Raw genomic sequence first — 20,034 nt, forward strand, 5'->3', positions numbered from 1 at the left:
TTCAACTTGGGTGTGTCAGAAGCATTTGGCTGTTGATTCAAAACTGGATTTTAAACACACCCATAACACTCCTGAAACATGAAACATGTTTACTCCATTAAGCATCATGGTTACAGTGTGTATAGAACGTGATCATATAGAGAATGCCATTCCTGCCAATTCCAAATCTATTTACGCAGCCTCCACTGGGAATAGTGCTCCCTGGGAATAGTCCACTGTGGGTGGAGTCAGGATGGTGGTGTGGTGTCCGGTTTGACACGCAGCCTTTCAACATTGTGCGTGTCACTTTGAATTTAGCTTTAACAATAGGCCTGCAATTCACACACAAACACCCAGCACAACAACGGCATGACAAGCGCACTTTAATGCTCTTGACGAAGGCATGTGGGCATGTGGTCACATTGCTGACAGCTGTGAGTCTCCTTAAACTGACAAATTGATGATGCCGTATTTGCGGCATACACACTAATCATTCAATTCCGACTCGAAATGTGTGGTCATAAACCACATGATGTGTCTCACCGAACATTTTTGGATTTTCCCTTGCACACTTCCCGTACACACATAAAGAAGAAGAGATTCTTTCTGTCCCGTTGCTGCGCTGTTCTGTGATTAAAGCGTGACCGGTTTTCTGCACCTAAATCATTTCCATGACAGTGGAAAGTTGAGGGTAGAGACAATTTCTTTGTAGCCGAACAGAGAGTAAATGATTAAGGGGGCGTCAGGACAATGAGGAGAAAAAGACACAGCACTAAAATGACATCAAACCAATATAGTAAATTTGCCCACATCTTTAGAACCATTTTCATATTCCTTAACAGCATCAACCCACATCTTAAATCACAGCGAGGCGTGATGAGTTTCGGCAAAATTGCTTGACAGCAGAAAGGATCATTTTGCTACCCATGTGTTTACCCATTTAAATGATCTGTATCCGTACTCGAAATGGGCGAGGTATAAACCAGAAGTAGGTATGGATAACCGGAAATGGACGGGGCTGAAATTAACATGGATTGATGAGAAGTTGCTATATTTATTGTTCATTAATCTGCAATATTTGCACCGTGTATGTGTAAGTGATCTATTAGGATTATTAATTTTTAATATCAGTTTTTCTACAACTTTCATTTTTTTCTTATTTACTTTTTCTGTGTGTTGAGAATGTCTGCATGGTGAGTTGGATACAACAATAAACGTGCTTCCCGTCTTTACACAGAACCTGAATGCTGTCATCCTGCATCCTTTACATTAAAGTTGGTGAAGATAAACGAATGCAACCGCATTAGCATGCTAAATGAAGCTAACCCCCGTGAGCTTCCGCCAAGCTTTGCCGGTGTTTATCACCATTTCAACAGTTTCGTGTTAAAAGTGAGAACTGTCTGCTGAGTAAATACAAATGTTCCTTCTCCCTCATGATGGCAGCATTTAATTCATCTTATATATCAAAGTCCGCCGTGGCGCAAGACTTGACTTGTTTACGTTTAGCATTTATACTAGTATTAGTTATTTTGGATATCATCCTCCAAGACTCTATACCAGCATATAAAAAATATTGCCCAACCCAGCATACCCCAACGACTCTAATGAGGATAAGTGGCATATAAAATGGACGGGTAGCTCTTACAGAAGAACATTCACATTCTCACTTGATTATCCAAACATTTAACAGGCAATACCCACTATCCATCAATTCCATACTTCCAATGCTGAGGCACTAATAACGCATTTAAGATCTGCAGCTAACTGACTGGCAGAGAAACACAGCCATGTGGCATCCAGTCAATCACCAAGCCATCCTATATGCGACAAAAATCAAGACAGTCATAGTACCTCTGTAAACCGGAGCCTATATCAGCTGACCTTGAGCAAAAGGCGGCTTACAACCTTGACTTGTCGTCAGCCAATAGCACACATAAACACACAAGCATTCACACTCACATTCATGCACAACTATGGCCAATTTGTAATCTTACATGGAAAACAAGCTGGAGTAAAAAAAAAAAAAAAAAAACATCTGTATTGCTTTTAAGCATTATATGTGTTTTATGGTTAAGACAGCAACTGGACGGTTCAAAGAACTGGAAAAACACCAAGACTCTTCAACAAATGGTGTCTTTTATAAAAAGAGACAAATGGCAGCATTGTGGACTGCAGCATGGCCACGTAGCTGTGGTCACCCCAATAACAACGTAGCATCAGCAGCTTCATCATAAAGCACAGGAAATCCATTTGAATCACTAAAAGTTTAATGTTTTTGAAAACAAAAAAATCCAACAACAAGAAGCTGAAACTACTAAAAACTCTAAAAACTCGGATGCTTACACGTGGCACAAGTGTGGAAAAACTGGGCCCCTCAAAATGAAGGCGACTCCTATAAATGCTGTTTCTACTGAAAACGACAAACTTTATTGAGGAGATGAAGCTCCTAATGTTTTATTGTTAACTCTGCAGGTGTTAAACTTTAACAGCTGAACCTTTTCCAAAAGCCAGTGCAGTAAAACCTTGGTTTTCAAGTACCCCAAATTTCATACAAGACAGTTTGAATTATACATTTTTCTCTGTGTCGGTTATAGTACAATATTGTATTCCATGCATTTTTACATTTTTTGAGTACAACTGCTAAATAATCCGACATGGGGCCAAAGAAACTAATGGCAGCAATTTGATAAAGAAGGTGAGAAACAACAAATTCAAGACACAAAAAAAAAAATTCAAGAAAGAACTCATCAGTACAAATAAATCCAAGTTACCACCCGGAGTTTTGTTACCAATGGATTAGTGCAACAAAACTTTTATTTACATGTTATGATGCTGAAATTTAATGTGACAGAGTACCTTCTTCAAATTCTTTGTATTGAATGAATTGCAAAATTTAATATTTAGCTATTTCTTCTTCTGGCCCTGAGGTTTGTTGATCAGGGCCAAATGTGTTTATATAGCAGCAGATCAGATAAAAGTATTTGTGGCCATATTATTCTTCTTTTACGCTGTACTGTCTTTTTAGCACAACTTAAAAGGACCAGAGTAAAATTGTACTTTTATTATAACTTCATTAATTACAGCTCTTCCTGTGTGACATTCAGGTATGCGTAAGAATTGACTGACATTTGGAATGCAAAGAAGGTAAGGCAGCGTTTGGAGTGACCTGATCTGATTGAGTGTTTTCTTTTTCTTTAAAGCTAACTGACAAGGTAAAAGAGGGCAGCGAAAAGGCCAAGACCTCTGGAGGACATGTTTATTTCTTGTCGTCACATGCCTCCTTTTATCAATCAACCCCCCCTGCCAACACTGATCTCTTGTCACGTTAGTTAGTTTTACTTTTTGGGGAAGAGTATACAAGCCTCGCGCTCATGTTAATCATCTGGGTTCTCCGACAAATAAACTAGGAAGTGCATAAATGCCGCCACACGTCATGCTATGTGTCCGAAATCCGTGATAAATTCCACACATCAGCAGTGAGGATGCGGCGAGGGTGCTTCACAAGAGATGACTTCAAGCCCAAACCACATCGTGTTTTTTTTTTAATTCAGAAGCCCCCTACTGGCACACAGTAGTGCTCAAACATTTCACTTGTTATTGCTTTTATTACACCTGCATGCCATACCCTGCATAAACGGTCACATTATCATAGTGTACTTGGTGTACACAGGAGCGCAGCCAAGTATAAGAAAAGTACAAAAATAAACTTTGTTAGTCACGGAAACGAACAAAAGAGTCTCAGAACAGGATCGGTAAAGATGCAGACACTTTGCTGTGTTGCAACACATTACTATTTTTTTAACAAGGAACAAGGAATTTGGGCTGACTTAATGCAAGCCCGCCTGGGGCCAGCTTTAACAATTAGCATGACAGTGCCTCAGCCCCACTACACGCTATAATAAGAAAACACAGCAAAAAATATATTTTTTAAAAGAGATTCCATAAGAAAAGCATGTGCCGGGATAGAGGGGAGGGTTGCATATTTGGTTGTGGTCAGGGGGTTAGCGGAGTCAAAGGTTAAGGGGTGTGGAGGCAGACAGACTGTCTGAGCTGGTGGCCAATGGGTGCATGAACGGGGACCACATCATCATCATCATCATCATCACCAACATCATGTCCACCACCATCCTCCTCACTGATCGACACTTGTATTTACCACTTACATCATGTGCTTACAATTGTAACAAAATGAAAACAAATGTCTAAAATCCTACATTAAATATACATTTAATGCACATTCACTGGTGTGCAGCTGAGTTTTCCTTGAAGGCGCAGCGTCTCTAATTGGAAACACCAGTTCCCGCTGAAAAGCCTCAGTCAAACTCAAACGTCCGATTCCGAGCACTATTAAAGAGACTTTTACAAGTTGTGCAATGACAGGAACCTTGCATGCATGCGTCTCTGCTGCAAAAAGCTTTAAAACTAATTAAAACACATGAACGCTGCATGATCGATCTGCGTAATGCAATAAAAAAAATACATAGCAATAAAGCCGCGCAGTGGAGTAAAAAAAAAACTACTTACTTTTGACTTCTTCATATGGAACGACAGGGTACAATCTAGAGTGCGCGAAAGCCTATTTTATTTTACTTCTACGGGCAGGAAAGGGGTTGTCATCATCTTGTGTGCACATATCCAATGCGTAAAGTCAGTAGTATCCGACAAGATGAGGGAAAAAGTCCAAAAATAAAAACTCAAAAAAAAAACCCCACGGAGAAGGAGACGAAAAAGAATCAGCACTATTCAGTCAGTCAGTAAGCTGTTGGTTTGTTCGCTCGGTGTGTGTGTGAGTGTGTGTGTGTGTGTGCGTGTGTGCGTGTGTGTAGGCAGGAGACATGAGTGCAGCCCAGCCGAGTGGCGCATCCATTCAGAAGGCTTCCACCGAGGGAGGAAACCTTTATAATGATGCATGAAAACGAAAGCCAGAGAGCCGCCCTCCTATCAAGGGACGTCCTAGTGCGAGCTGGAGGAGAGGTGGCCTCAGGTTGGCAAGGACTGGCCCGGACTAACACCTTAACCCTCTCATGGCCGGTTACAAAAAAACATTTGATATCATTGACATACCATTAGGGGAGGCACGTGAGGCTGATAACGTCAAACAGATATGAGCATTTGTACAAGTGTGCAAAGTACAGAAAATGTAGGCACTGGAAGTATTAACAGTACAGCGGTGTTAGAAATGAATAAATAATAGTTAGTAGTTGGGTATGAAAATGAAAATGAAGGAAAATATATTGCACACTACAGAACAGGGGTCTCAAACTCAATTTACTTGGGGGCCACTGGAGCTCGGGTCTGGGTGAGACTGGGCCGCATCAGGTTTTCAAAAAAAAACAAAAAAACAAACAGATTTATTAAAAACAAAAAAATTAAAATTTTCTACAAGAAAAGCTCTGATAAAACATTCCACTGTTTTCAAATATTGTACTTTTTATTTTTCTACACAAAATAAGATGAAAAATAAATAAACAAATCAAGAATAAAGAAAACCAATCAATCAGTAATAAATAAATAAATATAATAATAATATTAAAACGGCAAATAATAAAAACTTAAGAAACCACATATAGTTAGTGGGTAGACAAATTATTCTTTTCAGATTAAAATTAACAAAGCATTATTAGAGCCCTGTAGACATGACAAAACACGACTATAGTCACATTTATACTCTTTTTATTTACAACTTATTGCGCAACTGCACGGTCTTGAGACACATGCTAACTCGCAAACGAGAGAGCTAGCGACCTAAACGGTAGCCTTCAAGTTATTTCCTTTCAACTTAAATAGCCAAAAACTTACCACTTCCACACGGATAGGGAGGATAACTATTAACAGTTATTTAACCTTTAACATGAACATTAATCAAACGTAATAATTTTTTCTGGGTACATGATACCATACAGCATCCATATCAAACTGGCGCGGGCCGCACTAACATTAAACTTTCATATCAAGGCGGGGGCCTCAAACTAGTGTCCTGCTATAGAAAAACTGTTTAGGAAGTACAAATGAGGGAAGAAGTTTCAGTAATATGGCAAGATACTGTAAGTATCACATATTGTTGTCAATGTACGTGTTAATGCATGATCATGGCATGCTTATCAAAGGATAAAACATTGTTTAAAAACGTAAAACGTTTTTTTTTCATAGTCAAAATAGGTAATCCCCAATGATGTGAATTGTTAGCCTGCTCATACTAACTATTTTTGTCTTGCAGTAATGCACAGAAAAAGGAAAATATGTGTTCATGTTTCACATTGTGGATGATCGTCAAAATAAAAAGTGCAGTTTTTCTTGAAGGCGTCAGGGACTGATGAGACAGTGTTCTGAATCCATACCTGACCCCCTTCAACTAATACATTTCATTCATTTTCTACCGCTTATGCTCACCAGGGTCGGGGGCATGCTGGAGCCTATCCCAGCTGTCTTCAGGCGAGAGATCACCAGCCAATCACAGGGCACAAATGACTTTCATTCATTCATTCATTCATTTTCTACCGCTTTTCCTCACGAGGGTCGCGAGGGGTGCTGGAGCCTATCCCAGCTGTCTTTGGGCGAGAGGCGGGGGAACACCCTGGACTGGTCGCCAGCCAATCACAGGGCACATATAGACAAACAACCATTCACACTCACATTCATACCTATGGACAATTTGGAGTCACCAATTAACCTAGCATGTTTTTGGAATGTGGGAGGAAACCGGAGTACCCGGAGAAAACCCACGCATGCACGGGGAGAACATGCAAACTCCACACAGAGATGGCTGAGGGTGGAATTGAACCCTAGTCTCCTCGCTGTGAGGTCTGCGCGCTAACCACTCGTCCACCGTGCCGCCCACAAATGACTTAAACAGTGCAAATTAATAAATAGCATAATAGTAGAGAATAAGTTGAGCAAGTGTTATGGTTGATGGGATGAAAGACCTGCGGTAGCGTTCCTTCTTCCACCGTGGGTGTAACACTGGAGGAGCTGCTCAGACACCCCACAGTCAGAGGTGTTGTTCATGGTGGATAACATCCTCCTCTCACCCACCTCCTCTGTGGAAACCATGGCATGCTTTTCTTTTAAAATGCTGATCATGTCACAAGACTGTCAGCATCCTGAACTACTGTCACAAACCACAAAGAATGCCTTAATGTCAAACAATGCCGGCCTTGAAATCATCTGAAAGTGGAGGAAGTTCTGACAAACTCCGAAACAGAAATAAATGGTCCCCATTCATGACGTTTGAAAACATTCCATCATTCTCGCAGGCTTGATCAGTCACACCATGATGCACGATGCATGATGTCAGGTGCAAGTGGGGGCTCTTCGACTTCAGGGAAAGTAGGCTGCTAGTCAAGCACTGTTGCAAAGGAGCAATATATTTTTTTTTTACATAATTCCAAGTTATCTCCTCGATAGTAAAAGCTGCCGGCTGCTGGGCAAACTGTCACAAATAGCAATGCTTCATAAAAGTTCACTCTGGGAAAATGTCTGACTTAGAAAACAGTAAAATGGCTGTCACACAAATTCTCCCGTCTTTCATAAGCGAACTTCAGCTCAAATATCTAAAATTATTTCTATGAAACCAGAATGCCTGTTAGTCACAAATATTGATCACAAATCTGTTAGTGAGCCTTTTTCCTCATCCGAGATAATCCGCCCATCTCGATATGCCACACCTGTGAGGTGGATAGATTATTTTGGCAAAGGCAAAATTGTCACTAACACAAACTTAGAAAGATCTGTGAACAATATTTCATGTTTTGTATAGAATATATGACATATGAGTTCAGCTATTAAAGGATGGGAGAAACAACAGTGTTGTATTTATATTTTGTTAAAGGAGACCAATTATGCTTCTTCCAATTTTCTGACCTATAAATGTAGTTAGAAAGTTATATTTTGATTGATGTAAGAAATGCACTGTAATGTTTCATATACAGTATTTGCCCAAAATTAAAAAAAAAAAGAGAATATTCTAGTGTTAAACAATGCCAAAGTTTCAGATAGTGAAGTTTGCGCATCCTAAAAGATGTTTAGGATGGCTCAAAATGCTCTGTTTCAAAATGAGTGGTAAAACTGCCCCTTTGTGATGTCACAGAGGTGCAGACCTCCTTATATGGGCGCAGCTGTAAACCAGCTAAGCTATCTGCCCTCTCCCAAGCTCTGCTGCTCTGTTTATAAGGCAGAAGTTATTGTATTTGGTGATTCCCAGCAAGAGAAAAATATTTTCATCTGTTTCACATGGGACTGTTTTTGTCAACATGAATGTGAAATATCCGTCAAACTGTTGCTGGAGCCAGACACAGTGCCCTCTCACACTCTCCCGGGAGAGGTGCATTAACTTCGGACATGCTGTGCGTACACGCAGCTCCCTCAGGTTCGGCTTTCTTGATCTCCACCACACCAGCAGTGGAACATTATCGCTCTGAGTACATACACAGTCAGGGGTCTGCAGCCAGGCAATTATAAGCTGCCAGTAGCTCCTAAACACTTTTCAATTAGCTCTCCAAAGACTTGATTCATTTATGTTAGAAAGTGGGGTTCGTTCGTAGGAATCACTAACTCTAATTACTTCTGCCCTCGTAAACTGAGAAGCAAAGCTTGTGGAAGGGCGGGGTAAGCAGAGCTTGGGGGAAGGCAGGGCCTACAGCCATGCCCATTAGGAAGCCTGCTTCCCTGTGATCACAAAAGAACAGTTTTGAGCCATCCCAAACTTATTTTAGGGCTCACTTCAAAATGTGCAAACCTCATTATCTGAAACTTTGCCATCATTTAACACGAGAATACAACATTCTAACTACATTTGTAGGGCAGAAAAGTGTGGAAAGCATGATGAGTTCCCTTTAACTGAGGCAAGTGAGGCCTGTAGTCATTTGGATGTTATTGTGGGGTCTTTTGGGACCTCTTGGATAAGTTGTCACTACACTCTTGGGGTAATTTGGGTTGGCTGGCCACTCCTGGGAATGTTCACCACATGTTCCATGTGGATAATGGCTGTGGTTCACTGCATTCCTAATGGGGACAATGGAGGGACAATCACTTTTTCACACAGGACCTTGTGCGCACTTGTGTTGTCATTGGCTAATATTTAAATTTATTTGATGATGTAAAACATTTAAGTGTGACAGACATGCAAAAAAAACATCAAAACATGTTTTAATTCCACTGTGTATGTATCCAAGGTCAACAGTTAATCAGACTCCTTCTCATCAGGCGGTATGTCAAAAACATTTTAAGAAATTGTGTTTTCCCACATCCAGACTTCTTGTTTCTTCATCCCATAAAAGAATTAAAGACCACAATAATGATGATTACATCCTTTTAGGCCAGTGATGTGACTGCAATGGTGAGAACTTTTTGCACTCTTTAATGGAAACATCATGTCCCAAAGATTCTTCAAAGCCACAAAGCTACAACAAAATTTATTTGACTGCAAAGTCAAACAGATTACTGTTGGACCAAATTGTGTTTCATGACGCTGGTCAACCTTTAATTTAGTCAGCTTTTTCCAATGTATGTTAGCATGTTGGAAATAATTAGTTCCATACATTCATTCATTCATTTTCTATCGCTTATCCTCACGAGGGTCGGGTCGCAGGGGGTGCTGGAGCCTATCCCAGCTGTCTTTGGGCAGGTAAACCCTGGACTGGTCGCGAACCAATCACAGGGCACATACAGACAAACAAACATTCACACCCACATTATACCTCAGTACATTATGCTCTATTTTCCTCATTTTGGTCATCTCCCAACTTAATGCTTGCTCGTTTGACCCTTAGTCAATGAACATATTTCCAGGGTATAGCAACATTTATTCTACACTGAACCAAATTCTTTTTCAATGTACACAAAGGGCCTATTTCTCTCAAATATTGTTCACAAATCTGTCTAAATTGGTGTTAGTGAGCCTGTATATCTGACCATTTATAATCCATCCACCTCACAGATCTGCTGATTGGACAGCATGATTCATGTGCAGTTTTATCACATCGCACAATTGCACAGATGTCGCAAGTATTGAACGAGCGTGCACTCTGCAAGAACGTCCACCAGAGCTGTTCCCATGAAATGAATATTCATTTCTCTATGATATGTCATCACCAAAGGTATTTCAATTTACTATGAACATGCCTGCAGGTGCTTGTTCATCCATGACCTCAATCTCATGTTGTGGCATCATAATGTACAAGCCATGTTGCAGGGATTTTTACACTAGAAGATGAAAACATCCTCGTTCCTGCATGGCTAGCATACTCACTGGACATGTCATTAACATGTCGATGTTTGTGATGCTCAACGCATGTTCCAGATCTTGCCAATATCCAACAATCCATAGGCCACAATCAACAAACAAACTAATCAACTCTATATGAAGGCAAGAAACTGACTAGTTCCCCCACCACCCAGGCCAGTATAAAGGGACCTTTTCTGAGAGGCCTTTTATTTTGTCCAGCCTAAGGCACACCTATGCAATAATAAATGCTGTCTCAACAGCATTGATTTTTGTCAGGAATGAACGTCGTGCTATGCTGGTGCCTCGACATAACAGCATAATAAGGTTTTCACATTATGTTAACAATATCCATCCATCCATTATATTGAATTCAAAATTGAAACCAATGAAATGCAACAAAACGTGTCCCTGGAGAGCAGTGAAGCACACAGGTGTATTCAAGGGTCAAAATGTGTGCAGAGGATGAAAAATGCACACGTGTTGGCAGTTCTGCGCTATTTGAGAAGCACTTCAATATAGTCATCTTTATTTGTATTGGGAACGATATCAAAGCTTTGGCTACAAATTCATGGCAGAGATATATACGGGCTTGGAGGGGCTGTTTATAAGGCAGTCTCATTGAAATACTTCTGAGCCAAGTACAACAAGCTGCATCGTGGAATTCCAAAATCGTCAATTATTATGAGGTTCTGATGTCTAAGGCAGTGGTTCATCTCCAATTACAAACTAAATTACTTTCATTTATTTTAATATTACATTTAAAGGGACTGCTTTACTTTTTTAAATATTACAAACATCATATCCTGCTTTGTTCCTGTTCTTTTTTTTTTAGCCTGTTACAAGCAGTCCAAGTGTCTATAAAGGTTTTCAGTAGATTATATATAATTTGATTAGTGATTTTAATCATTTTAGGTAAATTAATAATTATAGAAGGACCATTTCTTCCACCACTCTGCCTGTGTCAACTGGGCATGAAATACCTCCTAGTACTTGGTATCAGTGTACCTGGTAGTGTACCTGGTAGTCTTCAATTCCCCCAACTCAACACAACGGGAGCTTTCGTCTTATGCCACTCTTTTCTCCAGTAGATACTGTATGGCATACACCTTCTGGCGGAGTAACAAGAAAATTTCACCAGCTTGAGATGCCTTCATGGAGATCGGGACATTATTTTTTTGGTAAAGACTCCATAACCCACTGGGGCGCCCACCATTTGAGAATTACTGGTCACAGCTGCACCTCCGCCACTAATGTCCCTGATATGGCACATTATTCCAAAAATGCCATCTTATGCAAATTTTACTTATTCTTGGCTGAAAATAAGCATTTTCAAGCATAAACATGGCAAAATTAACTAAAGTACAAATTCAAGGCAGAAGAAGCATTCTAATTGTGAATGTAATATTCTACATCGGCCACTAGTTGTCAGTGTTTGCTGAGACAAGGGCCAGATGTGATCGACAGACACAATAATAACATTCATTCATTCATTTTCTACCGCTTATCCTCACGAGGGTCGTGGGCTTGCTGGAGCCTATCCCAGCTGGCTTCGGGAGAGGACTTGTCGCCAGCCAATCACATATAGACAAACAACCATTCACACTCACATTCATACCTATGGACAATGTGGCCAACTGTGTGGCCTGCACGCTAACCACTCGGCCGCCTTTCCACATCTGTCTGCCTGCCATTAAGGTTCACTAGGGAACACATTTGTTGTGATACACTTGAACAGTTTTATTTACGTATTAAATTGCTTAGTTGCTTTTATTATGTAGTATACTACTATATTGGGTAAGCTGCTATTACAATGCATTAATGTTACTGCAGAGAGTGGTGAGGACAGCGGAGAAGATCATTGGGACCCCGCTCCCCCCCCATGAAGGACATAGCAAACAGCCGCTGCATATCAAGATCAAGAGCTCATCGGATCTACTCTGACCCCACACACCCCCAGCATGGACTGTTTTCTCGCCTGGCGTCGGGGAGAAGGCTATGCAGCATCCGCTGTAGAACAACCAGGTTTTGAGACAGCTCCTTCCCCCTGGCCATCAGACTGCTCAATGCCAAATAAGCCCCTCTACCTGCCCACACGCACAACCAAAACTTTAAATTATTATTATTTATTCAAAATATTTAAATTATTTGTACAAATTACTGTTTACGCTGTACATTGTTGTTCATATTTGATGTCATCTATTTATTCTCCACATTATTAGTATTATTATTTATTATTATGCGGGAGCCAGGCAACGACATTTCGTTGGCAATTTCACTGCTGTGATATTGTGCAATGGCAATAAAGAAAGTCTATCTATCTATGTCTATCTATGTCTATCTATGCAGGGGCGCCATAAAGAAAAGAAAAGTTAAGACCCCTGACTGACAGGAACACCAACAAATAGGTAAAATATGTTAAAATATTTTAGAATTTTGAATTATTATTAATTATTAATATTTGTATTATTTATTACTATTATTTTTTAAATGTATTATTATTTATTATTATAAATAATAATAAATTTATTATTGATATTATTTTTTTATTATAGTCACAAAACGATCTCTTGTATACGGTAGTAACAGTTAAATATCCACATTGACTAAACGCAAGCCTTAACTACCAAGATTTTCCATTTCCTGATATTGAATCCTACTTCACATAAATTCACTTTTTGCTGTCAAGTCTGGAACTAAATAACCGTGATAAAAGAGGGATGACTGTATTACAAATACGAGTTCAAACAGTATGGCTGGCATGTGATTTCATCCACTTTAAATAATGATCCACAATGGTCCTCATTGTGTCATTGTGTTATGTTGCTAAAACAAAACCATTGACCATTGATTTTATGTAAAGCCTTTTGATCTAAGGCGTTTGAGGCAGCTGAAGATGACATGTTGTCTAAAACATTTTTATAGTGACTGTTAACAAACACTCTTTTGATGAAAATAAATTACGAGGTTGGACAACAAGCATTCATCACTGTCAGGCCTTGCAGCTTCTAATACTGTTTTTCTACCCCCCTCTGAGTTATCAATTCAATTAGATTCCACGTGGATTAAGTTGGCTGATTCTCCAGACTGGTGTGGTTAATTTAAATGTTAATTGTATACAATTGTTTCTTGTATGTGATTGATATTTATCGCTATAGGATTTTCAAAATAAATCCATTAAGTAACCATCCATGCTGTGTGGTGACCCTGCAGCCTTTCACAATCTCATTTGTGTTCAGTAATGATGATGAAAATGATAATGCCTCTGACGATTATCTTGTCACCAGCCTATAAACCACAATGTTGCAATTCCTACAAACCCCCCCACCGCTAATGATAAGCACAAAAGACATGAAAGAATAGTCTGAAGCACCTGGAGGGACGGCGGTGAAACAACGTTACTGAAAGCATTTGCATCTTCCAGATTCGTGACATTTACGCACCACAAAACCAGTTTGGCTGTTCCCCCAAGCTACCAACTGAAAAAAAGCTTATGCAAAGCAGTAAAGGTATGTAAAAAAAAATCTAATTTTGACTTTAGAATGAACAATTACATTGGTTAAATTTCAGATTTCAAATAAATTAACTATTACCCATACACCAGGGGTGTTGATGATTTTTTTTTTTTACATGCAATTAGATATTATGTTAATTTACTTTGTCACCTATAACACATAGCTAAGATGTGGATGTTTTTCTTATATCGCTTAGCATACGTATAAAGTCGATCCCAGCTATTTGCAGTGGACCACCTGTGAATGATGAGAAATTACGAGAAACTATAAATATATAAATATATATATTTTTGCCACATGGCTTGCTCCTCCCCATCCATATCCTCCTGCAAGCTTCACACTGACAATTTCAGATCAACATTTGTATTAAAAGTGACTTGTAATTATTGGATTAGATTCAGCTGCAGAACCATCTCCATCTCTCTCCAATTGCTATTGTTCATTCAGGATGGACGCTAACAAGCTAAATGCCTAACCCCTTTTTATGCCCTTAATATACCTCAGGCACTAAATAAAAGCAGTTTAAGTTAGAAAATGTAGGTCATGAAATTAGAGTAACAGTCTAGCCTTTAGTCTATTCGTCAGGTTAGGCGTATTTGTTAGGCCACCTTTATCTTCCCCTGAAGCGGCTCGCAGTGGTGCGCTCTTGAGGCCGAAGTTGATATATGTATGTATTCTTAATTATTCAGCTATATGTGCATGTGTGTAAGTGGTCCTGATTCTTTAATTTTGTACATATATTACATTTATATTATTTAATTTATAGAGCAGTGTAGGCTGCAGCACCTCCGCTGCACCCTTGTGAGGGAGGATAAGCGGTAGGAAATGAATGAATGAATGATATGAGCAGTGTTCGTGATTCATGCAAACATGGCAATAAACATAAGAATAATGGGTTAGCCTTGCTGAGTGTATTTTTATCAAAAGCACCGCGTTCAGTTTTACAAGCACTTTTCCAACTGACTTTATATCACCAGCCAAACAACCCGAAACAAGCAGCCAAAAAAAACTAACACCGTCAGTGACTGATGCACGATCGTGCCCGCTGTCTTGTTAAAAACACTGTGTGTTTTGTGAAACACGTTTAAGATTGCAAGGTGCATACTGCAACATATTGAGAGGGGCGTAATATTTTAGCAATATTTTAGCCATACATACAAAGAGCGGCATCACGTAATGTGGCCAGTCAATGCAGGTCTGCACAGCGCTGTACATGTTACAGAACACGTTTACCAAGTAACATTAGATATAAACCAAAATAGAGGCAAGCTGAAGAAAACCTAATAAAGTGGAGGCATTGTGACAAACGGCAAGCTGTTTTCAACTTCCCAGAAACTGCCACTTGCAGAGTCGGTCTCTGGAGAAGCAGTCACTGTGTGTGACTGGCCAATAAGCGAGTATTCGGCTCATCTCCAGCTTGAGCAGAGACACTGAACTCAAGAATGCATTTAGTGCGATTGATTTATTGCTGAGATGAGGATATGCCAAAAAGAGGATATGAATACATAAGTATATCGGTGTAGTGGTTAGCGTTGTGGACTTTGGAGCCGGCGCCTGTTCGAATCTCCACTAGTAAGGAATAACATCCGGAATATAAAGCGCTCAAGCCAAAATGTGGTTCAGAAAGATCCGCTGAGGCGACTTTGTAATCAGGAAAAAGCCGGCACAAACCACCGAAAACATTGGCAGAATATGGCATGTATGTACACGTACTATGTGTACATTATAACTTATTTATAAATTAGGGTGAAGGACAAGTGTTTTCTGCAGGAAAAAGGCTTATTTTTAGAAAAAAAAAAACCAAAATGAAATAAAACCAAAATAAAATAAATAATTTTTTGACCAAAAATCAGTGAACGATTCTGCAACTTTAAAAACTGAAGGTTCAGATTGAAGTATAAATTGTTCAATATTATAAAAGCCATTCAATAAAGGTTACTGAATGCACTACATGTGGAAAAAAAAGTAATAACTGTATCAAAACGACATTCTTAGCCCAGGTTAAAATCTTCCGTTCAGAGTGATACAATGGCTTAATCGCTAGCGCCAGGATACGGAATTCTAAAAGGATAACATCAATGCAATTCATTTGTTTTACAGTTTTCATCATTTCTGCCATGAAATTGCCATTGTCAAAAACTAGGATACCATAACGATCTTTGACCCAAGATCCATGTCATGTTAAATTGAGAGGCTAATTTCTGACAGAATGAGAGGCTGTGGACATCTGAAGATGATAAACTGAAAATTCCACAGCCATCTTGGATGACTTTCCGAGCCTTTGAAATGTTCAAAGACTTCTTAAACTTGTTAAAGTTAACAATCGCATGCCTTTTTTCAGACATCACTCAAAATACATGGCATGCTTTTCCATAAAACAATACAGTCAACATTTTAAACTCCTATAATGCTGGAAACCTGGAAGCAAATATTATAATGTATACTGTATAGCCTCGGTTCCCAAAGTAGGGTGCATGTACCCCCACGGTTATACTAAAAACAATTAGCATACCTCATGGCATAAGGGGAACGGTGCAGAAAGGAGACAGAGCATAAAGTTGTTAATTGCTCTGTGTGTATCATATAAATAAATAAGTTAAGCTTGATGATTATTTTCTGCATTGAATCCTTCATGTTGAAGATTCCATTAATATCGGTGTTCCAATCCCTGCATGGCGCAGCAGTGAAAACCTTTCGTGAGCGTTAAACTTCCCCCCTTCAATTTGGAATGAAATAAATGTGCAGGCTTAAAACAAAGTTATTATGAGTGGCCAAAAAATGTGAACCTCAAACTCAAGCCATTCAAATGGAAAGATGCCAACACCAGACTGTAATAAAAGATATAGACCAGGGGTCTCAAACTCAATTTACTTGGGGGCCACTGGAGCTCGGGTCTGGGTGAGACTGGGCCGCATCAGGTTTTCAAAAAAAACCCCAAAAAACGCATTTATTAAAAATAATTTTTTTAAAAAAAAACTTTGCTTTGGTTTCTACAAGAAAAGCTCTAATAAAACATTCTACTGTTCTCAAATATTTTACTTTTTATTTTTCTACACAAAATAAGATGAAAAATAAATAAACAAATCAAGAATAAAGAAAATCAATCAATCAGTAATAAATAAATATAATAATAATAATAATAAAACGGCAAATAATAAAAACTTAAGAAACCACATACAGTGAAGAAAATAAGTATTTGAACACCCTGCTATTTTGCTATTTCTCCCACTTAGAAATCATGGAGGGGTCTGAAATTTTCATCGTAGGTGCATGTCCACTGTGAGAGAGATAAACTAAAAAGAAAAATCCAGAAATCACAATGCATGATTTTTTAACAATTTATTTGTGTGATACAGCTGCAAATAAGTATTTGAACACCTGTGTATCATCTAGAATTCTGACCCTGAAAGACCTGTTAGTCTGCCCATTAGAAGTCCACCTGCACTCCATGTATCATCCTGAATCAGATGCACCTGTTTGAGGTCGTTAGCTGCATAAAGACACCTGTCCACCCCATACAATCAGTAAGACTTTAACTTGTAACATGGCGAAGACCAAAGAGCTGTCCAAAGACACCAGAGACAAAATTGTACACCTCCACAAGGCTGGAAAGGGCTACGGAGCAATTACCAAGCAGCTTGGTGAAAAAAGGTCCACTGTTGGAGCTATCATTAGAAAATGGAAGAAGCTAAACATGACGGTCAATCTCAATCGGAGTGGAGCCCCATGCAAGATATCACCTCGTGGGGTCTCAATGATTCTAAGAAAGGTGAGGAATCAGCCCAGAACTACACGACAGGACTTGGTCAATGACCTGAAAAGAGCTGGGACCACCGTTTCCAAGGTTACTGTAGGTAATACACTAAGACGTCATGATGTGAAATCATGCATGGCACGAAAGGTTCCCCTGCTTAAACCAGCACATGTCAAGGCCCGTCTTAAGTTTGCATATGACCATTTGGATGATACAGAGGAGTCATGGGAGAAAGTTTTATGGTCAGATGAGACCAAAATAGAACTTTTTGGTCATAATTCCAATAAGCGTGTTTGGAGGAAGAAGAATGAAGAGTACAATCCGAAGAACACCATCCCTACTGTGAAGCATGGGGGTGGTAGCATCATGCTTTGGGGGTGTTTTTCTGCACATGGGACAGGACGAGTGCACTGCATTAAAGAGAGGATGACTGGGGCCGTGTATTGTGAGATTTTGGGGAACAACCTCCTTCCCTCTGTCAGAGCATTGAAGATGGGTCGTGGCTGGGTCTTCCAACACGACAACGACCCGAAGCACACAGCCAGGAAAACCAAGGAGTGGCTCCGTAAGAAGCATATCAAGGTTCTAGCATGGCCCAGCCAGTCTCCAGACCTGAACCCAATCGAAAATCTTTGGAGGGAGCTCAAACTCCGTGTTTCTCAGCGACAGCCCAGAAACCTGACTGATCTAGAGAAGATCTGTGTGGAGGAGTGGGCCAAGATCCCTCCTGCAGTGTGTGCAAACCTGGTGAAAAACTACAGGAAACGTTTGACCTCTGTAATAGCAAACAAAGGCTACTGTACCAAATATTAACATTCATTTTCTCAGGTGTTCAAATACTTATTAGCAGCTGTATCACACAAATAAATTGTTAAAAAAATCATGCATTGTGATTTCTGGATTTTTCTTTTTAGTTTATCTCTCTCACAGTGGACATGCACCTACGATGAAAATTTCAGACCCCTCCATGATTTCTAAGTGGGAGAAATAGCAAAATAGCAGGGTGTTCAAATACTTATTTTCTTCACTGTATAGTTGGTGGGTAGACAAATTATTTTTTTCAGATTAAAATTAACAAAGCATTATTAGAGCCCTGTAGACATGACAAAACATGACTATAGTCACATTTATACTCTTTTTATTTACAACATATTGCGCAACTGCAGGGTCTTGAGACACATGCTAACTCGCAAACTAAAGAGCTAGCGACCTAAACGGTAGCCTCCAAGTTATTTCCTTTTAACTTATATAGCCAAAAACTTACCACTTCCACACGGATAGGGAGGATAACTATTAACAGTTATTTAACCTTTAACATGAACATTAATCAAACGTAATAATTTTTTCTGGGTACATGATACCATACAGCATCCATATCAAACTTGCACGGGCCGCACTAACATTAAACTTTCATATCAAGGCGGGGGCCTCAAACTAGTGTCCTGCGGGCTACATTTGTGTTTGAGACCCCTGATATAGACGATGATTACTCCTCTATTTATTAGTACTCAACTATCAAAATGTGACCATGCAAAATACAAAAACACTTTTGACCTGAAATTACGATAAAATTAGTTAAATAATAATATTCAATATATTCAATATTTCAAGTGAATTAATACATGTGCAGGAGTCGGGGGTCTTCAATGTCTGAAGGAGTACTCGACTGTAAAAGGTGGTTTGGGAACCACAGATGTAGTGTCAACTAATGTTACTCTTCCACATTCTTTGCATGACTACCATTCTACTTGTATGTCCCATTCATTGAAACACTTCCTGATATTTAATAAGACTCACCACTGTGTTAATAGCTGTCTAATTTCCTGTGTCCATGTGGTTCCTGGAACATATGCAAGGGTTTAACAGGGGAAGAGTATCTTATTTTCCCTGGCAGAGCAAATGTCTTGAGCCTGTAATGGCATTTAAATCAACAATACCATGTGCCCTAATGGCTGGACAGGGGGAAAAAAAAGATGACTACTGTCCATAACTAAACTTTGCCAAACCGCTATCATTAGCCAACAACGAACGTGGCTTGTGTGTGCTGCGTGGCTTGCAAGTGTAACGTGCCTGGTTCAGCCAGCCCTGCGTTCCACGCTGGGATTGAACCAGATTCCACAGAATGACAGTTAAGAGTCCTCACCATCGAGCAAAAAGCCTAGACTGTCAATTTGATGTTCCACGCGACTCGTGAAGTTTACCAATGTTCATCTGCACAGATGCGTAAACTGGCCAATGCTACTGCTTGAGCATGATTTATTGTTTTGATTTGACATTGACTGAACTGCTTTTTTTTCGGGACAGTGAGGAATGTTCATGTGTCATTTTCCAGATATGGGAACGTTCTGCTAGACACACTGTGGCGACACCTCTGGAACGGAAAGATGAACCTGATGAAAGTTCAGGGACATGATCATGGTAGTGTACCTTTTTCTGATTATTTTTTTCACTGATTAGCAGGGCAGCTAACATTTCCTATGGCAAATGAAGAATTAATATTCCAACAATTCGTCGCTCTGATTGCTTGGCTTCAATAAGAGGTAAAAAAAAAAAAATGTCACATGTAG

General features: G+C 39.5%; 1 protein-coding gene across 2 annotated transcripts in view; it reads right to left on the reverse strand.

The window, feature by feature from the left end:
• Nucleotides 1-4,900, reverse strand: part of kitlga (kit ligand a) — a 42,550-nt gene extending 37,650 nt beyond the window's left edge. The window contains exon 1 of one of the 2 annotated variants that reach the window (XM_058075923.1): nucleotides 4,504-4,900. In XM_058075923.1, the coding sequence (XP_057931906.1) occupies nucleotides 4,504-4,518 (15 nt within the window). In that variant the 5' untranslated portion in view covers nucleotides 4,519-4,900. The remainder of the gene's footprint in view (nucleotides 1-4,503) is intronic. The other variant, XM_058075924.1, reaches the window with a different exon arrangement.
• Between the last annotated feature and the right edge of the window lie 15,134 nt (nucleotides 4,901-20,034).

The sequence above is a fragment of the Doryrhamphus excisus genome, chromosome 6 (assembly GCF_030265055.1).
Source record: "Doryrhamphus excisus isolate RoL2022-K1 chromosome 6, RoL_Dexc_1.0, whole genome shotgun sequence".
NCBI classification, from domain to species: Eukaryota; Metazoa; Chordata; class Actinopteri; order Syngnathiformes; family Syngnathidae; genus Doryrhamphus; species Doryrhamphus excisus.